Source organism: Trachinotus anak, unplaced genomic scaffold (assembly GCF_046630095.1).
Source record: "Trachinotus anak isolate AG129_WGS33_773 ecotype Australia unplaced genomic scaffold, CSIRO_AGI_Tana_v1 ptg000013l, whole genome shotgun sequence".
Lineage (NCBI taxonomy): Eukaryota > Metazoa > Chordata > Actinopteri > Carangiformes > Carangidae > Trachinotus > Trachinotus anak.
This window is the reverse complement of record NW_027273864.1, coordinates 2824937-2847447: the sequence shown is the minus strand read 5'-3', so window position 1 is coordinate 2847447 and position 22511 is coordinate 2824937. Positions and strand designations below refer to the sequence as shown.

The 22511-nt window shown below is 40.5% G+C and overlaps 1 protein-coding gene and 1 long non-coding RNA gene across 2 annotated transcripts; both read left to right on the top strand.

The window, feature by feature from the left end:
* The first annotated feature begins 42 nt into the window (after positions 1-42).
* On the top strand, positions 43-11748 carry LOC139631101 (endothelin-3). The gene is made up of 4 exons (XM_071495069.1): positions 43-493; positions 2283-2520; positions 9198-9350; positions 9854-11748. The coding sequence occupies exons 1-4, from the start codon at positions 424-426 to the stop codon at positions 9873-9875; spliced, it is 483 nt and encodes a 160-aa protein (XP_071351170.1). The 5' UTR covers positions 43-423; the 3' UTR covers positions 9876-11748.
* LOC139631102 (uncharacterized) lies at positions 2532-5050 on the top strand. Its single transcript, XR_011693286.1, has 2 exons — positions 2532-3789; positions 4993-5050. It is a non-coding gene; the product is annotated as an uncharacterized lncRNA (long non-coding RNA).
* Positions 11749-22511: the final 10763 nt, after the last annotated feature.

Below are 22511 nucleotides of genomic sequence, written 5' to 3'. Positions count from 1 at the left end.
ACTGGCGACTTGTCAAGGGTGTTCCCACGCCCTTACCTAATGTTAGCTGGGATTGACCCCAGCCCCCATGGATGGATGGATGAATGAATTTCCTGCTTCCATCGCAGAGAGATGAGGGCGCTCCGATCCCTCACTGGGGTTTGATCAGAAGACTTTTATTTTGAAAACTGCGTCAGGAAGCTTGCGTGATGCTGCGGCACTGGTCTCAAGTCATAATCCAGAGGTTGGCTGAGAGGAGCGAACAGTCGCATCAGCGCAGTTCTTCATGCTGTCAACAGCTGTCTGTAAACTATATGATTCTTCCGTCACAGAGCTCAGCAAAAGCAAACCAGCGGAGACTTTGTTGTTTTTTAAAGGTTTTAATACACATTTCAACTTTTTTTTTTTTCATTTTCAACTTTAATTTCTAGTGCCTCATGTGTGATGGCTTATGTGTCCTCGGTCGATGTGGGAGTCCTGTTTCTCATTGTGGTGACAGCGTCTCTGGCAAACGGTGAGTAGAGCTGTTAGACCAGTGGGTGGTCTTGTTGCTGTGGGGCTTTACACAAATAATGTTGGCATAGACAAGTTAATAACACAAATGTGGAATAGTTCACTGAAAAAAATGTGAGAAGAAACAGGTGAATCAAAACATACAACTGGCCTGTTATCAGTTGGTCAACTGTGTGCAGTAAAAAGTGCAGTTTTATCATACAGGGTAGCCTGCTGTGCAAATATCCAGTACCAGAGGACTCAAAAATATATGATCCTGTAAGATCACAATTCACTTTTGCATGTTGCAAACACATCATATAGTCTAATAGTGAACTTGTGAAAGGCTGTTATGTGTTAGGATCGATGCTGCAACTGACTATTACTTTCATTCTGCATTTATCAAGCTATTTTTTTAATAGTTGATGAATCATTGAGTCCAGACAATGTCAGGATAATGAAAAATGCCAATCTCAGCCAACCAGAGCCCAAATCAAAAATCCAGAGGTAACTACTTTACAATGTGTGACAGAGAATATAAGCAAAGCTTCACATTCGAGTTGTGACCAGCAAATATTTGCTTTCTTTACTCTTAAAAATACTCAAAACAATGAATCCATACTTGAAACCAACAACTTGTCAAATAGCCTCACTGTGGATGCTTGGTCAGGACCCCTTTGGTGCCACGGTTCAGCATGCAGAGGCAACAACAGAACTTCCCTGACAGGCATGGCATGGTCTATGATTCTAAGGAACTCAGATCCTTACCTTTTAGGGTTCTCTCTCCCAAAAGGATGCAATTTATTCTCCTCCTTCCGGCAGTTCATTTTTTCACATAAGTGCCCCACCACTAAAGTGTTATTTCCCAGCAGACAGCTGTAATAACAGTTTAGTTCAGGAGTTTGTTATCGTTAACGAGTAATGCCCTTATAGATCATATTTTATTCTTTAGAATTCCTTTCATTCTCTTGGCAACACGGTACATCTTGTGTTTTTTGTTGTTGTTGTTGTTGTCGTTTTATAGTACTCTAAAGTCTATGGTTCTCAATAAAACACAAAAAGTGTTGCTCTAGTAGGTTTTCTCCCCGTACGCCTTAACCCAATGCCCTTAGTGATTTCACTGAACATTACTTAGATATAATTTCATGTGTGACAAAAGCAAGAGGCAACCTCCAGGGCTGAGAAGAGCCAAAAACTGCAGTTCCTCAAATGGTCACTTTAGGGCGGCTTCAAAAATTAGTCAACCCCCATAGACTCCCATGTTAAAATGTTAAACTTAGAAAGAAAAACAGAAATAAACATGTTAACAGCCTGGTGCTTATTTCACCCTTCATGACAGCTGTACACGAGGTTAATCTTTATTTAACTCACTCATTTAAATTTTTATTAAGGCTTGAAGTTATGCATAGCTGAGGGTGCGGCCTCTTTGAGTGATAGGTGGGTGCCGTCACAGTGGAGTATAAACCAACCATGCATGTTGAATAATGAAACTAAAGGGCAACACCAGTGCATTAAGGTGACACAGAGGGGTCCTGACCAAGTATCTGTATGTGACAACTTGAAAACAAGACTACCCTTCAGAAACTGTCATCAGATGATTGGCAGTCAACTAGTGGACTAACTGACAAATCAACTTTGCTGGTATGCAAAATTGCAGCCAGTACTGTTATTACAGTCACTGAGGTTGGGTTACCTTTAACAATCTTAATTTTTACTAAAAAGATAAAATAATAATTCATTTCATGATAATAAAGATTTGGTCGTAACTGTAAAAGGAAATGCAGGTCCAATGGATTGCTGTGATCCTGCAGGTTCTTCATCTAGCAAAGATGTGAGCCAGAGGAGGGAGGTGGAAGCGTTCGAGCTGAGCACGCTCAGTGGCGTGGACGACCTCGCTAGTGTCTCTTCAAGCAGTGAGGCGAAGCTCTGCTCTGCCTGTGACCAGCTAGGGGCCAGGAGGAGGGCAAAGAGATGCACGTGTTACACTTACAGAGACAAGGAGTGTGTGTACTACTGCCACCTGGACATCATCTGGATCAACACACCAGAGTAAGAGTCGTTCTCCCAACATCCTCAGTTTGCCTCGGTTTGAATGGCTGCAGGACTATTACATTACTATGATGCTCCTATAAGGACCTACAATGTGTCTGTGCTGCCCATGGGCTTATAGTGACATCACCGTGCTACAGTTCATGATGTTACATTATTATCCATTTATTTACAATAGTATCATTTAAGTAGATGACAAAGTGTCACATCATGATCTCTTAATTGTTCACTGTTGTCACAGCTGTAACTGAGACTCCTATCTGAACGTTATCTGTGCTGTAAGCTGTGATCACATTGGTGCAGGTAAACTGTAGGAGGCACAAATATGTGAGTTATGTACAAAAGAAAGCCCCGAGAAGAACCATGGAAGGATTTGGGGAAGGTGGAGACGGAAAAACAAACCAGGCTTTTTTTCTCATATGTCAATATTTCCTGTGACTTTGTGAACTGGAACAATTTACTGTAATCTGAGGTGGTTTAGACCCTGAGCTCTCAGGTATTTTAATACCACGGAGGATTTCTGACAGTGGCTAACAAGCAGCAGGGAGGGGTCTACCTTTTGGTCATCTCAGAAGTTTTGGTTGTTACCGAGTACCCTTTGAAATTTAGACACAAAATACAAAGCAAATTTACATTATTCCTGTTTTTCTGCTGCCACTGTTAAATTTAAACAAGTGTCTAATAATAGCAATGATTCTTCATCCTTTTATACCAAAAGTAAGACCCTGAGCTGGGTTTAACTATCCAAGAGTATTATTTTCCTTCATCTGTTATTTACTCATTCAGCAGTCTTGCTGGCGCTTCTCTAATTGCTTTTATTTCAAATCACCTTCACATTCTGCAAATGTGAACGCTCAAAATATTGCACTTCACAGGTTAGAAGCTTAAGTCCCTTTGAGCTTCTTGTCTGTCTGCAGCACGGAGCAGGGTGGCAGACAGTTTTATCCTCTCCTTTGCTGACTCCAAACAACAGGCCTTAGGCTCTGGTTTAATGTCATTCTCAAAGAGCTTGTAAACAGACCTTTTAGCCAGTCTTAGGATAGGATAGGTTCTTTGATTACATAGTGTTTGACTGAATTGTGGCAACAAGTAGCGACAGGCGGTGTGTACAAAGGGGAGGGACTTAATCAACGCGAACTTATGACCCGCACTTACTGGGAATTCCTTGTTTATGGGAAATAATTGCAATCCCCAATCCCTATCACGAGTGGGGTTCAGCGGGTTACCCACGCCTCTCGGCGAAGGGTAGACACACGCTGATCCACTAGGGTTGCACATCTCTCTGTGATAAACGATTCGATATGAATCTAGATACACAGGTTACGATTCGATTCAAAAACGATATCCTTTTATTACAGACCGATTCGATACCATACAGTGTAAGAACGATAACCGGGTTACAGGTCGGAGCCAGTTATAGTTTGAACCCGCTGACACAGTGAAGGTCATTCATCTATAAAATAATAAGGCGGTTGTTGTGAGCGGATGACAGGCTGGTGACCTGCAGTCAGGATGAGACACTGAAACACAGAAACTATCACAAAGAAGCTAAATGACTTAAATTAAAATACCTGAAGAAACTGTTACGGAGGAGGTTATGAAAAATCATATCGGCGTCTTAGTGAATCCAGTTATGCGGCGAATATATCGATTAAAAACAATTACATTCCTGAAAAAAGTGTAAGAAGTGACGAATAAATGCGGCAAAAAAAACAAAACAAAACAAAATCAATGAACCTTGATGTGTGTAGAAGAAAACTCTCCTTTGTGCCGTTTATTCACTTTTCACACTAACTTGTTCTCGTCCTGACGACACTAGCAGTAACCTAGCAACCATCCTCGTTCCCGAGACACAGCGGGACCGCGGATAGAGTGCACGTACACAGTAGTGACGTCACTCAGAGAAATAAAGACTTTTCTGGGCTTTTTCTGAGCTTTGAAAAACTTTTACACAGATTAAACCCCATGGATTAAAAATGTAGAATAGAAAGATTGATATTCGGCTGTGTGCACAGCTGGAGGTGTCCTGTTAAAAGTTCTACAGGCCTCTCTTTTACTACTGCCGTCTATGGGAAAAATGCTTTTTGGGCCGCAGGGGGATTTTTCGCTGCAATACCACGAGTGGCCCCTGGGAAATATTGGCTGCAAGGCTGAGCGGTGTCCAGGTTTTAGAATACATCCATGGTCGTCCGTTGTTTATCACTCATGCTAATACCAGCTAGGCAGCTACGGCGTTTCGCGGGCAGCCTCAGCTCTCGCTTTGTTTTAGAGACCTGGCGCGTGTGTAATGCCGCCAACCGATTCAAAGTCTCGCGATACCTGATCCATGACTCTATAACCGATTCATCTAGGAATTCATTGATAATTCGTATCGACTGAGGAGGCTGCTACCGATGCAGCCGTATCTCTCACTTGTTGAACCGAATAACCGGTCGCATCGGTTTATCGTTCACAACCCTATGATCCACTCAGTGTGGCGCGCGTGCAGCCCCGGACATCTAAGGGCATCACAGACCTGTTATTGCTCAATCTCTCGCTGAACGCCACTTCAATTCAATTCAATTCAATTCAATTTTATTTGTGTAGCACCAAATCATATTGTATAGCGCCAAATCATAATATACATTATCTCAAGGCACTTTACACTTGTCCCTCTAAGAAGTTGACCGCACGGGGCCGCGTAACTAGTTAGCATGCTGGAGTCTCGTTCGTTATCGGATTTAACCAGACAAATCGCTCCACCAACTAAGAACGGCCATGCACCATCACCCACAGAATCGAGAAAGAGCTATCAATCTGTCAATCCTTTCCTTTCTGTCAGATAGACTCCAGTTGGTTCATGTTAATAATGACTCTTCTATCAACACTACAGTCAGTCATGGAGTTCCACAAGGTTCTGTGCTAGGACCAATACTCTTCAGTCTATATATGCTTCCTCTAGGAAACATTATCAGGAGGCACCAGATACATTTCCATTGTTACGCAGATGACACCCAGCTGTACTTATCCATGAAGCCAGGTGAGACTAACCAGGTAGCCAAGCTTCAGGTGTGTCTTAAGGACATAAAAACCTGGATGACCAGTAATCTCTTACTCTTAAACTGAAGTTATTGTAATTGGCCCAAAACACCTCAGAGATACACTATGTGATAATATACTGACTCTGGATGACATTACCTCGGCCTCCAGTGCTACGGTCAGAAACCTTGGTGTCATTTTTGACCAGGACTTGTCCTTTACTTCACATATAAAGCAAGTCTCTAGGACAGCCTTCTTCCACCTGCGCAATATTGCTAAAATATTATAACTCTTTATTGTCAGGATGTCCCAAAAATGCAGTAAAAAGCCTCCAATTGATCCAAAATGCAGCAGCACGAGTACTGACAGGAACTAGGAAATAAGATCACATCTCTCCTTTGTTAGCTTCTCTGCATTGGCTCCCTGTAAAATCCAGGATAGAATTAAAAATCCTCCTCCTCACCTACAAAGCATTTAATGGTCAGGCACCATCATACCTTGCAGAGATTGTAAGAGTAGAATGGGGGGCAGAGCCTTCAGCTATCTGGCTCCTCTCTTGTGGAACCAGCTCCCAGTGTGGGTTCAGGAGGCAGACCCCCTCTCTACCTTTAAGATCAGGCTTAAAACTGTCTTGTTTAGTAAAGCTTATAGTTAGGGCTGGCTCAGGTATGTCCTGACCCATCCCTTAGTTATGCTGCTATAGAGCTAGACTGCTGGGGGATTCCCATGATTCACTGGGGTCTCTCTCTCTCCCTCTCTCTCTCTCTCTCTCTCTCTCGATTACTTTATGCCATTAACTTTGTATTTTTTTCTCTCCCATAGTTTGTGCTTCTCCTCTCTCTCCCTCTCTCTGTCCTCATTCTGCAGGTATCTCTGCCCCTGGAGCAGCAGGATCCAGATCCACCACTACTCATCATTATTATTAACCACTGTTATCTGTCATCATTATTGATAACACCATTACCTACACAGCTGTTCCTGGTCTTTCTCTCTCTCTTTTTTCCTCTCTCCTCCCCCCTCCCCCCCTTTTTTATCTCCTCCTAAACCCAACCAGTCGAGGCAGACGGCCGCCCACCCTGAGCCCGGTTCTGTTGGAGGTTTCTTCCTGTTAAAAGGGAGTTTTTCCTCCCCCCTGTCGCCAAGCGCTTGCTCTTTGTGGGAACTGTTGGGTTTTTCTCTGTAACAAAGTAAGGTCTTGACCTTACCCTGTAAAGTGCCTTGAGATAATGTATATTATGATTTGGCACTATACAAATAAAATTGAATTGAATTGAAGTGCAACACAGTTTAGATTCTCATCCTGCAAAGAGTAGTGCAGCAACTGTTTATTCTCCTACAATGCAGAATGTGACATGCATTGTAGAACATGCAGAACATAAGTTGAAATACAAAAACATTAGGTGCAGAGTTAATGTCACTCACAAAATCCAAGGCATGTGATTCATGTTTCTGGCACAGGAATGATGTTTTGGTGTTGACTGGCTCTGTTTAAAAACCCATACACTTTATGCCATTTGACCACCAGGAGACATCCTGCAGTGCGATCAAAGTCCGTGTGTCTTCAGAGGGTTCTGCTGTAACATCTTACAGATGAACCTGGAAATTGGCCGGGTGCACCCCTCTGAATTTATCTCTCTTTTGTAGCTAGGGGTTATAGCATGTGGAGTGAATCAAGCTGCAGCAGGAAAGCTCCACCTCCCCTCCACCATGTGTCTGAGCCCCTCCCCACATACATGGAGCGTAGCGGAACAGAGGCGAGAACCACCTGCACCTCCCAAAGCAGTCAAACCAGGAGAAATACTGTTACTTTCCTCTTGTTATTGCGTTGCCACGGCCCAGTCAGATTCAGGTGTAAAAACAGGGTCAGAATTTGTATTTGTAACTTCAGTGTCACACACAGTGTAGGAACTCTGAGTTTTATAGGCAGTTCTCTGCTTTGTGTCTTCTACACAGACGTTCACAAAAGCACTTCTTTCACAGGATCTTTGTGTAACCTCAACACTCATATAATTTGTTCACAGTCTTTTTTTTTCTTTTTCTTTTTCTCTTTCTTTTTTTTTTTACAAATACACATCTTTTGCACACATGCACAAACTTGAATTTCTCATTTATGTATTTATTTATTTTAGAAAGTTTGCAAAAGTTGATTAACAAACTACAAACTTTGGAATTATTTGAGAACATCTTACTGACCCCAGTTTGAGCCCATACATACTGGAACAGTATGTATGCTAAACCTTTGATACACCACATCTTGGCACTTTAAAGCTTATGTGACCAGTTAGCAAACTATTGACTGTTTTAACATAGCAGACACAAAGTAACATTAAATTTCATTTGGACTTGTGTTTGTGTCCACCTGTTGAATATAATTCCAATATTCACTCTCTTCTAGCTCTTTAACTTCTAAAGGAAATATCTCACTTTTTAGCTATTAAATGTTCTTCTGTGTTGTTTTTCTGCAGTCTGGTACAAGTCTGATCCATAGAGCTCTGAGCAGCTGCAGAGCTGCATCATAATTCTCTGGGGATTCGTAAAAAGTGACCCCTTTTACATAACACACACTCATGCCATACTCAAACCTCTTAGTCATTTAAAAATATTGATTAATGCAGCTTTAATCATGCTTGAGTTGCAATGAGCAGATGTTAAAAAAACATTCACTATGAAAATTTTGCATTTTGTTCTAAAAAAACATGGTTGAAAAAAATGTAGTGCCAAAGGACAGGGGCTGTTTGATGGAAGAGAAAATCTTTACGTCACTCAGCTGCTGTGCATTGCACTGTTTCCCAGAATTCAATTTGTTCCCCAGGAACGCATAGCAGAATTATCTGATATTAGATTAATTACCTAGGATATTGGATTCTTTATCTCATTTGCATTGAGTAGTAATATTGAGGATTTAGTATGATTCACTTTAAATGAAATGTATTTTTTAAGCTACATGTAAGTTCATCTGACTGTATTGGAAGTGGTGGAGAAACATCCCTGTTTACGATTCACTTAAGCTTTCATGTTGTTGTTTTTTATTTTTATAATATACACAAAACAATACTTGGCTATACAGAACCAAGGGAATGTTCATATACAAACAAAAAAATCCCTCAAATACCTTTAAAACCTTTCCCTTTTTCTGCCAAAGTAAAATTGTGTAAAAAGGAAAGTTGATTTGATTACATTAGACAGATGAATGTAATGACTTACTGACTGCTTTAGTAGGGATACCTTTACAAATCTAACAACAGTTCTGTAATGAATGCTGTTACGATGTTAAACTGTCTCTGACTCTTGTTTTTAGAGAGGTTAAATACAGTCGTTTTAGAAGCTGCAGTCTTTGATGGTGTTTTTCTGGACTCCATTATACTGAAATGTGTTTCCCCATGTTGGATCCAAATGGTAGAGGACAAGATGTTGGAAACACCTCTCAATATAATGCTGTTCAGTATCACACCACCACAGTCTGCAACCTTTTAAAGTAAAATCTCTCATGATGTAAAAACTGAACACAAAGGTGGCTATGCGGCAGCTCTGTGGGACTGCGGATCACATTAGTACAGATGTGGCAGAAAAACTAACAAGTACAGGATGTACTTATAGTACAGCAATGTGCAGGAGTTCCTGTCTGTTTCACACTGTGCATGTGTGTGTCTTTTTTTTAGGCATACTTTACCATATGGTATGTCCAGTTACAGAAGTTCCCTGCGTGTGCGGCGCTCTGGTGGGACTGAGCAACGGGGGAGGGGGGCAGAGGCCCAGCGTTGTGTGTGTTCACTGCAGACTGACTCTGACTGCAGCAGCTTCTGCACGGACAGGTAACTGTGCCACCAGGAAAGAACAAATGCAACCTTTACTAATGATTTCCCACAGTATATGTAATAAGCATTACAAAGGATTAGAGACACCACCACAAAACCACATGGGTTCAACGAAGTGGTATAATATTTATTATACTATACCCACCTAAAATACACACATGGAAATGTTTGGCAGGGGTCCATTAAAATCAAATCGAACACCACTGTCCAAATACCACTGTCCTAGCAAAGCTTATTGTTGAAGTTCAACATCAGCTCATAAAATGTACCCACCCACAAGTGAAATATATAAACATACAGAAGAATTAAACACTGCCTCCATATTTACATCAGATTAGTCACTATTGTACACACGCTTCACTCACACAGTGTAAAACAAATATTGGCAGGTTTTGGAGGAACATCCACTCTGCTGGTTCAGTAGTCTTTACCTTGCTGTGAATGATTTAACAACACTTGATCAGATGTGGCCTCATGTGTCTCTGTGTATTTTTATCCAGCAGACAGAGGAGGCCCAAATAGACCAGACGACAGCAACTCTTCACAGTGGACCTGCTATGAAATGGACCTGTAAGTGACATGCTCAGACGCTGAGGGGTGGACATGCGTTGTCTTAACATAAAGCATCCCCCTCTTTGGAAAAAGCAGCATTTTAATCTACATTCCTGTCGATGGACATGTGTTGGTAGTGTGTGCTGTGCCTTGTCATCAGATTGATGGATGAACATCTGCAAAGCTGCTTGCACAAAAACTGAGAGTGAGGGGTACTGGCAGGAATGCTAAACAGGCTGTGTGGCCCCTGAACACTCTCTGCCCGTGTCTCTTTGGAACCTGTGGACAAAGTTTTTCATTATCCTGTCATGAGGGAGGATGGTTTGGATGGCCAGTATATACAGTAGATGTCAACCATAAAAGACTTTGGAAGAGCATGTTGCTCATACATGTCCGTGCCGCGTGATATGAAGGCCACTTCACAAGCTGCTGACATCCGACTCCACCCATGTGTTTTCTCCACAGGGACAACATTTAACCCGCCTGTGGTCACGGCATGTAACTCAGCATTATTTTCACAATTTGTCTCAGTCACTTGAAACATCCCAAATATAATTTTGGCTATTTAAAGGTTCCCTTATGAATGGAGTTAGTTTCATGAGTAATTGTTGAAAGCATGCACATCTCAACATTTACTTTTTTCATGAGGAACTGGAAGCAAAAATAAGTAAAACTCATTTGTATTTACTAAAGAATTGTGTGTATGAAATGTATTTCAGTATATATAGGCTATAATTTATAATTTCATACAATTTCTATATGTACAATAAAGGTATACATACACAATTTTACATGTTGTATGTAAAATTATATAAAAGTATATATGCTAACATGCTAATCAACAGTCCTGTGTATTAAAGAATCCAGTCAAGTAAAAAAAAAAAATAACAGTGTGCCATACAGTAAGTTTATGGTACATCTTATTTATCTTCTGTCTTTCCATGATGTGGCCACCAGTTCAGTCCTCATGACAGCTAGAACTAGTGGTGTATTAGAAGTTTGGCATCTTTTCAGTCTCCCACAAAAGTCTGACATAGATTAATTGCTATATATTTTAAAGATTCTGATGCATCTGGTTTTAATTAGACATATTTAAAATGTAGAGGCTCCTTTCACATTCATACTTAATTGATAACAGGAGACGCTGAATTAGGTTCGCTGTAGCCTATATTGTCCTAATTGATGCCAGCATGTCAGCCCCTCATGCTTATTGCACTGCCAGGCAAACTTTATCCACATGTTATTTTACATTTCAGTAATTGACACATGAAGATATGCAGGATAACAATGATCCACAGCTGTCCATACATTCTATCTGTCTCTATATTATACAAAGATAAAACTATATAGTAAAAACAATACTTGATGCATTCTTTGCACATGCTGCCAAGCCAAGCTAACACTATTCCAGAATAGTATGTATATAAACAGTAGAAGGGCTTGAAAATCAGGCAATAACTTATTGTAGATTGTATTTGCTCAAACCCGTAAGGCAGACTTACACCATTATCATACTGATCCAGGCTGCACAGTCTACCAAGGGGATTATGCTCATATTGGTGCGAGCAGAAGGTGAGAGCTGGTGGGTCAATGTTCAACGCATCTAACAGCAGAGGACCGAAGAGGAATTTTGTCCCGACTCAATCAAACAGTTAACAGTTACTATTTTCCCTCACCGTAAGAGAACTTGTGGTGTAGAGGTAAGGGTGGTAAATGGATGTATAGCACATTGGACTTTCATGAAGGAAATCAGAGTTTGTGTCATGTCACAATCCAACTTAATGTTTGACCTTTAACCAAAACATGCTGACAAAAACAAAAAAATATGGTCAATTCACATAATCATTGACTTTGCAAAATCATCCAATGTTAACATTCTGTCCAGTGATAGGGTTGATGCTATGCTCAGCATGGCAGAGGATTGCGCCTCTATATCAGACAGTGCGTTCTTATTTTCTGTCAGTGATCATTCTGGAACTGTTACCAACAAAACCAATTCAAGACTGTTCCACATACATTTTTAAGTATCTGCCTTGCCCACAAGTGGTTGGAATGACAGACCAGAAATGTTTGACTAACAACGATAAATAAAACTAGAACATTTCGGGGGAAATTTTGGAGCCTGCTGCTTGGTGCGTATTCAGATGTCGGGGATTTGTACGAGTGGATGTGAGGAGCACTGCATCATAGCCAGGCGCCGCACGTGATGGTAGCACCCATCTATGAGTAACTGATGCGGTGCTGATGATAGTACATGATGGTCCCACTACCACATCAGGCAGTGGTGTAGATGCTAGTACCTGTGCAAATACTGATGACAGTAGCTGTATTTTGGACGTTCACACACACATACACGCACACACACACAGTCAAGTTTTAATCACTACAGATGCCATTACATGCACTTTCATGTTGGAGTGGAGTCAGCAGCTGCACACAGGTCAGAGCAGTAAGCTTTTAAAGTTGAGGAGGTTCAAAGAGTTTCAAGGTTGGATCTGTACTCCCACAGAGTCCCATGCATTCTAAATCATAAAAATATTAATATAACATCAGCCATTAACGATATTGTCACCTATTTCCTGTTTCTAGCTGCAAGCGTGTACTAGTTGCACATCAAAAACAGATGGAAAAAAACAGAAGATAAGAGAAGAAACTAGGAGAACAAGTGCATTTCCTGAAGAAAATACAGTGTGATTGCTGAAAAGCTCTTGGAGCTTGCTTTCAGCTGCAGGATCAATAACTGTCCATATGGTGGCACCATCACAACAATTTTTTTGACAACGTGACGCATTTTCCCATGGGCGAGCTGTCTGCTACGTTTCAATTCTGAAGACTTTACAGTTTTTGAAATGGTGATTTTATGACACCTGCTTACAAGCTAATATGGCTTAGTCACGCTTGGCATTTCAAAAGTGAAACCGTAATTCTAGCCATTAATAGCTAAGAGTAGAAGTTGTATAACGCAAATTAATTTTTTCTTTTTTACTGAAGAGCCCCTTTGTGGTGACACTTAAATGATGCTGAAACTGAAACTTTTGAGGGTGAGGTGAGGGATGGGGCAGTTTAAGGAGGGAATCCACAGGTGAGTGGTGAGGGTGGTGAGGGTGGTGCTGGTGGAGCTGCGTGGCGAAGGCAGGTGAGTGGCGTTGCGGGTTATGGCGATGTCGCATGGAGAATGCAGGTGAGTGGCGTGGCAAGTCCTGGTGGAGATTTTCCAGCATGAGCAGGCTGAAGCACTAAGAGCAGGAGACACTGTTGTAATCACCAGGCTCTCTCAGTTTTCAATTTCAAAAAGATGTCAGCGGGCACAACACCATCAGTAACTTACTGAACATAAGCCCAACCCAAACACCGTTGCAGCAGTAGTAGGAGCTATGGGAACAGCTATAGCACCAAGTCGCAGTGTCCGTTTCCGTGCCATTTACACAACCTTGGGCAGAAAAACTCAAATAAAATGATTTTTCTTTGGAAGTTTATGTTTTAGTAATGATCAGTCAGTGTGCTGAACATTACATGAAGTCAACCGCTACAGATGGCATCAAAGAAGAAGACCACTCCTAAAAAAGTGGCACAAAATTTCAAGGTTCAACTTTCTGAAAGAACTTGAAAAGAAGCCTAATGAATGTTGGCAGCACATTCAGATGAAACCAAGATAAATTTGTGTATGTCAGATGGAGTCCAGCATGTTTGGCACAGACCTGGCTACTACAGTGCTGACTGTGAAACAGTGAGCTGATAAGAGGCTGCATGAGAGCAAAAGTTCTGGACTGGATGAGTGGTTCTCTCTGTAAAGCTTAAGGTGGACATTGTCTGTGGGGAGTTTTCAAAATTCTCAACATATTACCAGATCCTACACATTTCTGGCCACTCAACTTAAACAAGCTCTTGAAGCATCTATCAGGACATCTGATACTGGATGTGGACTGATGTACTGTTACACTTGCTCCTTGCAAAACATCCGTGAAACATTTCCTTCACTCTCTGTGAACCTCCTCGTTTATTTTTGAAGGGCAACATTATTTCACATGTTGATGTGAAGAAAAACGTGTCATCTTCAGCATTCAGGCTTGGTCCTTGCTCTTAGTTTTAAGAAAATACGCACAACTATGATATACAGAAATATGATGTTTTTACTTGTGTAACACACCAAGGACAAATTTCTTGTGGTAATAATTTTTTTTCTGATTCGGATCAGAATCAGAAAAAAAACTGACTGAAAACCTTTTATCTCTCTCCAACAGAGTGTATCAATAATCCACCTGTTAGTCTTTCAATTTTATCTTAATGTCTCTTAATCCCAGTGGTTGTTTTTGTGTTTCATTACATTTTTTTGCTGTATAAATTCTGTTGTCTGTAACATGCAGTACTTTGCAGTAGCGTTAAGACAGCAGCTAACTCACATCATTTCAGCTCCCATCTTTTTGGGCAAAATCAGTGTAGCTCCTGTTAATGTTAGCTAAGTCAGCTAGCTGGTGTTAGCAGAGAATGCTGGCAATGTTACCATTTAACCACGAAGAGCTTAACTTAATATCATCCGCGTATCCTTCTGATAATTCGCTAACGTTAGGAACGCTTTTTTTGGGGGGGGGGGCTGACATAGGAAGGTGATATTCCCTGTTGTTAACCCTCCTTTCAGAGCTTTGAACATTATTTTTCTAGCCTTGGAAATAACCATTAATTAGCTCAACATCTTGAACAACAACTTGAATAGCTGAAAAAATTTAGATGCGTGGAACCAGGCTTTCCCTGTATCAACCTCAGGTTGTTGTTAGTTGCCTCCATCTGACATGTACCGTACTAGTATATGTTATTTCAGCAACATTTTCCAAAATGTCCTGTATTTTCTATTAACATGCACTTAATGTTTTCATATTTAATACTTGAGGAACAGCAGTTACACAAGACCTCTCTTCAACCATGCAACACGGTTACATCCATCTCCAAAACAAATTTGATGAATTGTCATGACTAAGGTTTTACACTCATGTCTGGTATCACATTTATATTGTGCTATCACGTTTCCAGTTGTGTTTTAAAGCTCGTCATCTCCTGCTGTGCCTGCCTCACCACAGAAATAAACTGTTGTATGCACTGTGCATATGTTCATTTTTAATTTTTAACTTTTAATTATACCTTTAATTTTAAACTTAGTTTATTCTTCAATTTATATTCAAATGTCTTGTTCTCACTCTCGTTCATACTCTTTTCCTTCTTCCTATGTTACTGTTTTGCACCAATCACCAGCACAAATTCCTTGTATGTGAAAACATACTTGGCAAAAAAACCTGATTCTGATTCTGATGTTGTTTTTACACATTCCACCTTGAGAAACTAAAGTATCACTGTTGGGATTTGCTTATTTTACATAATTCTGTTGTGATTTTTGCACAAGCACAAACCTGAAAAATTTTGAGTGTTCACTTGTATAAGGTAGGCTGCCTATAATACAGTATTAAAGGATTAAGGAGGACGACTCAAAATGTTATTGAGACTTTCTAGTGATGCTTTAAGAGAGCATAGCGTCAATTTAGATCCGAGGGATCTAATTCGTCCTCACTGACCTGAACATAAAAAAGATGCTTGTCTGAGATGCTTCCAAAATTTAAGCAAAGGAGCCTTTGCTAAGTCAGCATGTGTTTGTGTCAGTGTGTGTCAGTTGTGTAGTGCCTGGCTGAATGTGGTTTTGGGTTTAACAGCGTTAAAAATGTACTGTTTATTTTGCAGGAGGCCGGCAATGTTGTGATGAGATTAAATGTCCAGAGCAGATTCATCAAAGTAACACCACAGCTATGCACAATAAAATCTACCCATTACTGCAAATGTGGTCAAGCTGACGCCTTCAAAAGCTGCAGTGTTGTGACCTTTTGCCTCAAGCCAGAAAGTGTATCGTTATTCCTGCTGACGTCCCCAGACGGTGGACAAACTCCATCTTACCACTCGTCACTCATGTTGATGAGCTGTCTAACTTGAAACTGCCTCTAGCCTGAGGTACATAGTATCCACTGACTAACACAAGTGATGAGGAAGTCGGTGTTCATGGTAGTTTCAATCAGCTCTGAAGTAGGATGAACTGCTGGTCACAGAAGTATTTTTTCTTCATTAGCAATGTTTTTTCATGAAATCCTCAATGTTTCCCAGCCTAGAAAAACAGCTGTCTCCAGAATAAATTCATAATACTATACTTTTATCATTTTAATTATCATCATGTTCTTTCGACCAGTTTGATATGACACATGACCCTAAACACTGCCATAGATAGGCATCATCCAGTCAGGGGCATGAACTGCTGCAGGAAATTCAATTGTCCAGTAGCTCCAGCAGTCTTTTTTTTAAAGTTATTTTTTTGGCCTTTTTTAATGCCTTTATTGGATAGGTCAGGGAGAGAGTGAGAGGAAAGTCAGGGAGAGAGGGGATGACATGCAGCAAAGGGCCGCAGGTCAGATTCAAACCCAGAGCCGCTGCGGGTAGGACTAAGCCTTAATGGTATGCGCTCTACCAGGTGAGCCATTGAGGCGTCCCATCAGTCTTTTTTATCACAGAACTGCTTTTTTCTGATGCAGCTCCTCATCTTTTGTGCTGATGATTTCCTTTCCTGATCATATTTAAATGGAATATGAGAAACCTGGTTCTCATGAGATACCTCAAAAGTTGAGCACAGTTTTGTTTCTGTCTCTGCATTTACCAGTCTGCAGAATTTAGCTTCTCCATGTGCTCAGTAGAAATGAAAAACAATATAGTTTATCATCTGCATTAGTAAACTCCTACATTATTTGCCTTTATATTTTTGGTTTTACTGACCAACTACTTCTTAATATCAGCTGATGATGCACTTGGGTTATGCAGAGAATGATCAGAAACCTGAATGACATGTTGTAATGTTGAAGTATCCTGGTTTCTTTCAGAGTACTCCAGTATAAACCAGTATATGGTGTGCATACTAGTACAGCACATGTAAAGTAAATGCACTCAGTGTCTCTGCAGACAACTTGAAATATGGAATCCTGGATGCCCATATAACATCTATCACCTCGTGTGTCAGCGTTGTGTTAGTTTGCCAGAAGCTCTGTCATAAACTGTCATTTTATCCAGTTTTAAGTTGCATTGTTACCTTTTTATATCCTAGTTGTTTTACCTAAACATGTGACATCTCAGTTTTTCTCCCAGTGTTTCCTGTCTCTGTATTTTTTCCCTGTGTGTGTATATGTGTGTTTTCTCACCTAACAGGGGTGTGGCACAGCAATGATAACCTGGCACACCTGCAACTCATTCCTCAGGCTCAGTGGGAAAACCTCAGTCTGGGGCGCCTCTGTGGCTCATCTGGTAGAGCGTGTACTGTTGAGGCCTAACCGTAGGGGCCTGGGGTTCAAATCTGAGCCGCGGCCCTTTGCTGCATGTCATCCCCTCTTTCTCTCTCTCTCTCTCTCTCTCTCCCCAACTTTCTTGTCTCTCTCTCACTGCACCTATGAATAAAGGCATAAAAAAGCCAAAACTGAGTTTATAACCAAATGTAACACTCACACATTGAATCTACACCTGTTGTGTGAAATATGCATGTAATATAAATAAACTTGAACTTCATCCAACTGTTTCTTAGCAACAAGGAAGCGCTCTGTTTTGTCCTTGACTTTTTGTCTTCCCCAGAAGTATTTGCTTTGTGTAGGCTGAAATGTGCTGCTCGTGACAAACTTGTGCCTAAATTTTATCAAATATTTTATCAATTTTATAACATAATGTCCATAGACTTTCTCTTTCTCTTTCTCAGCCAGAGGCAGGAGTAGTTATTTCTATATGAGTACATAGTCATGTACAGAATGAGTCTGAATTTGTTTGTCAAATGTGTGTGTGTGTGTGTGTGTGTGTGTGTGTGTGTGTGTGTGTGTGTGAAACTGAAATCTCTCATGTACAAATGTATTCTAGATTTGGGACAAGGTTTGTGCCACAGATGTGAAAGCACAATGTTGTTGTTGAGTTTCATGCATGTGTTTATTGAGTGACCTCAGTTAGCCTCAGTGGGACATGGCAAATTATATGCCCAAGATTTGTGTTCATCCAACAGAGCTCCTAGATCGTAAATCTTTGCCTTCACCCCTGCTTCTGCTGGTCTGCTGTCAGGTTCTGTTTCCTGTAAGCTTGTGAATCTTTTTTTTTCATTAAACCACTAAACTGCATTTGCATTTGGGTCTATTCTGTTTTGGGTTTTTTTTTACCCTGCTTGCACCAGCTTTGACACCGCTGGTACTGGGAGCCACATTGTTTTGCATGTGTGGTCCCCAGCCCAGTGGGGGCTTGGACCCCTAATTAAAGGAGACAGGATGAACTTGACCACAGACTCCCACAGAAAAGGGTCTGAATACTTCAGTAAATAAGAGTAAATTCTAAAAACATTGTCATTATGAGTTATTTGGTGTAGACTGATGCAAAAATAGCTATTTTATCCATTTAAAATTAATTGTTCTCAGAAAAGTAAAAAGTGAAGTGGTCTACAAGGATGATGATGTATATACTATATCATAGTGGCCATTCAGACACAAAAAGTGTGCATACATAATATAATTGATTCAAAACATGGAGACTACAGTGGAGATTCAATCATTTGTTCAATTAGTTACAATCTGAAATCCAAGCATTGATGTTATAAATGTAAAAATGTTATGGATGTAAAAATTATAGGCACTGATGATTCAGTAATTTAAAAATATGTCTTAAACATAAAACAGTTACTTACTGCACAAGAAAAAACTATTGAATTCCTCCTGATAAAAAACTGCAGGAAAATTATGTTTTGGTTTGTTTTTGTCTGTCTGTCCCATTCTCATAAACGTGATATCTCAGGAACGCTTTGAGGCAATTTTGTCCGAATGCACTTAAAGATGAAAGAAGAACTGATTAGAGCTTGATGGTAAAAGGTCAAAGGTCAAGTTATGGCCAAAAATGTGTTTTGTGACAAAACACGTTGGGGATGACTTAAGAATTCATACAAGACGAAATTTAATACAAATGTCTAACAGAACTGTCAAAGGTCAAGTGCACTGTGACATCAAAATAAAATTTAAGGATTTACCAATGCTTTTCACCGGCCACACAGGATGTCTGGGAGTGGCTGGAAACTGAGACCCCTTTACTTTGTTTCCTTGACAACTTATGAACCAGACGTTCAGGATGTTTTTACAGGCAGCTGAATTATCCACAGAGAAGTCCTCTTCTCCATAACTCCATAATGGACCAGAGGATCAAATCTGATAGAGGGGTGGTTCAATGGCGGAGTGGTTCGGACACACACCACATAGACGCTAATACACCAAGCAGCCAAGTCCCAAGTGACTCTTTACTGCATGTCATTCCCCTTCTCTCTGTCGCTCTTTAGTGGTTTTTTCTGGCAGCCAATCAGCAGAGGTGTGCTCCTCTCTGTAAGAAATGGACCGGGGGGGTTAAAAGTTTCACTTTAAAAATCAGTGATTTGCCAACGCTCTTTGGCAGACACAGGGCATCTCAGAGTGGATGCATGGACATCCATGAGTACATGAGCCCTGAGCTGCCATTTGCCTGACTGTTTTCTCTGATAACCTACGATCCAGACAACTAATGACTAAAATCCTTCATCTGGTTCGAATACAAAGTTGAAAATGAGCAAGGTGTAAAAAGTGTATCTTAAAATGTAGCTTAAAACAGGATGAAAGTAAATTTTTAACTTTTTTCAGTCTTTATTGAAAAACATTCAAGGGAACCCTAATGCTGACACATGCACATAGGCGATATGCTGTCATTAAAAGGCGACCATATGAAATGGACCTTAAACATGATTAAGATCACTATTTCTCTGGTTTGAGATTTGATGGAAACATTTGGGGTGGAGGACATTAGGAATGGAGAACTTTTTGGACTCTTGATGTCAATAATCCATGCCTTTAGAAGCACTGAAAGCTGCCAGATCAATTAATAATGACTAGGTTTAATGTGATAGGGGTGACATGAAGAGACATGAGGAGACAAGGCCACAAAACATGATCAGCTGACTGGTTTATATATTGTCTTAATAAGTCACACAGTACACAGCACAGAATTTCTCAACCTGATTTCTTTCTTTAAAAAAACATAGTTTAATTGCAACTAAAACAGAAACTGACATTATTCACTGTAACCAAGTTACTACAGTGTGTAATCGCATCGTCCCATTTCCAGTAGAGTCTTATTTCTCCTGATACACTGGTTTCATGTGTTCATGTCAAAGCCCTGATGGTGGAGAGGTAAAAACAGCTGAGTTTCAAGAGCAGGATGAGACACACACAACAGTTATGTTCAGAAGATCATCACAGAGCGTTGTTAGGTTGCATCAAGATTTTTTTTAGCATTTTTTTAGATTGTTAGATTTCTGGATTGTTTTCAAGTGTTCATTTGCAGAAAAGTTTATTCACTCAGTTATTTTGGCATGGGTGTCAGCAAAATTCATTTAGTCTGTATACTTTGGCACTAAGAAAATCACTAATGAACTGATAAACGTTGAACAAAAATACACAGCTGCTCTTTAACCCAGTCTGCTCTGAGGGAGTGATATGGCGCATGTTCTGTGTATTTCTCTTTTAATTGTTCTGGTTATTAACTGGTTGTTTTAGCTGCATTTTTCAGAGCAAACTTAAACAGAGGAGGTCAGTGTCGGTAAAGTGTCTGTGTTATGCTGTTATGCTGGCAGACTGACAGATTTCATGACCCTGCTTGTTTTACATTTTAACAGAATCACCGTGCAATTCTTGCTCTGCCAGGAAATACATTTCTGTGTTGAGTTTGAGTGGCACATTTTACTGTAGCTGGCGTGCAGTTTGTAATAGAAGAAGGATTGAAACCAAAGTGTGTTGTTCAGCAGCCTGTGAGGTGAGGACCTCACAAGAGATTCTAGCTCCCTTCACTCTGCACAGCTTTCCAGTTAACTTGGAAATCTGACCCAGCTGTGGTATTTACACACAAGCCTCAGACTGGTGGAGAGGCACAAACTCTGGAGAGATGAGAAGAGAAGTCCGTGGCAAGCTACAGATGCACAAATATAAACTTGATGCAAGAAAGTTCAGATTTGTCTGACTTTGACCTGAGCTGCCATGATCTCTGTGGGCAAAGCCAATCACCACCAAGCACTGAGAGATGGTCCTCCATCTTGTCTTGTGTTTCTGAATTCACAGAACTATACAATAGCAAACACAAAATATGTCTGCCTGGCAAAATATCAGCATGCAGATTCATCAACCATGTTGTTACAAAAACACTGTTTGAGTCTCTGAAATTAAACTGGCAGCGACATTAGCATTGTAGCTAATACTGTTTAGTTAAGTGCTGTGGGAGTGTTAAATACTGTACCAACCAATGCCAACCAGTAAAGTTTGTCAAGCAGCTTTTTCTGGGGCTGAAAAGTTAAGCTATCATGGAAGTGCTTAAAAACTGCAGTTCTTTGAATGGAGTCTTTCCTTTGGCACTACATTTTTCTTGACCTCTGAACTACCGTATTCCTACGTGCACTGCAGCCGCAGGTCAGCTGAGTGAATCAGAAAGAACTAAACTTCACTTTGTTTTGAAGTTAAAGCGCTGACTATGCTTAACTTAAGCAACCCCACGTCAAATAACCCGAAATATCACTTAAAGATCTTTCACAAAGGAATGTGCCATCGTGACTGTGATTTGGAGACAGAGTTTTAGCCATTCTTTTACCCATTTTCTACTTATTTTGTCGCCTGGAGGAGGTTTGTGTCTCACTATTTAAAAAAGCATTTGCAGAGATCCTTCATCTCAGTAAAGCTTGTGTTCTACCGCATCCCAAAGGTATTCTACTGGATTGGGCTGAAGTTCACTGAACTCACTGTCAAGTCTTTTGAAACCAGTTTGAGGCAACTTTTGCTTTGTGACATGGGGCATTATCTGAGTTCAGATAGCCTTTGTGTCACCTTAAACCAGTCTGGCCAGTCTCCTCTAACCTCTCTCACCAGTAAGGTTGTGTTTACTCCACAGAGCTGTTGGTCACTGGGTGGGTTTTCAGACTCTCTCCTTATTTCATCATGGTTTGAATTCCCATTTACCTCTGCAGCTCTGCAACAGTACGCATTCTGAGGTGTCATAAACAGACAATAAATTACAGTAAATCATTACTCCAGCTCTGCGAGATTGGGATGACATGTGAATGACAGTGAAATGAGATCTTTTCTCTAGAGAGCCAATAAATATTTCAGTCTTGCAGCAAGAAGGAACCATAGCCATGCACACATACACAGCTAATATGACAACAAAACCTATCCACAAGTGGTTTACTCTTGAGTTTTGTAATCAATAACAGAGAAATTAAAGTTCCCTCCCAAAGAGTGACAGCTGTTGGAAGTGTTCATAATGCATCTTGTTAATCCAACTGTTACAGCAGTATCACTGCTTTCTGGCACACACACAGGTGTCAGACCTTCAGACTGTGATTGATATGTTAATGTAGCTCAGGCATAATTAGAGCCATATATTGATACATTATATACATCTGTCAAAACCCACTTTAATTACATATAGATGTAGATTCACCCCTTTTGGGTGTCATTAATTTTACTCTCTTACCCTCGTAGTTTAGTGAAGGCGAACAACATCACT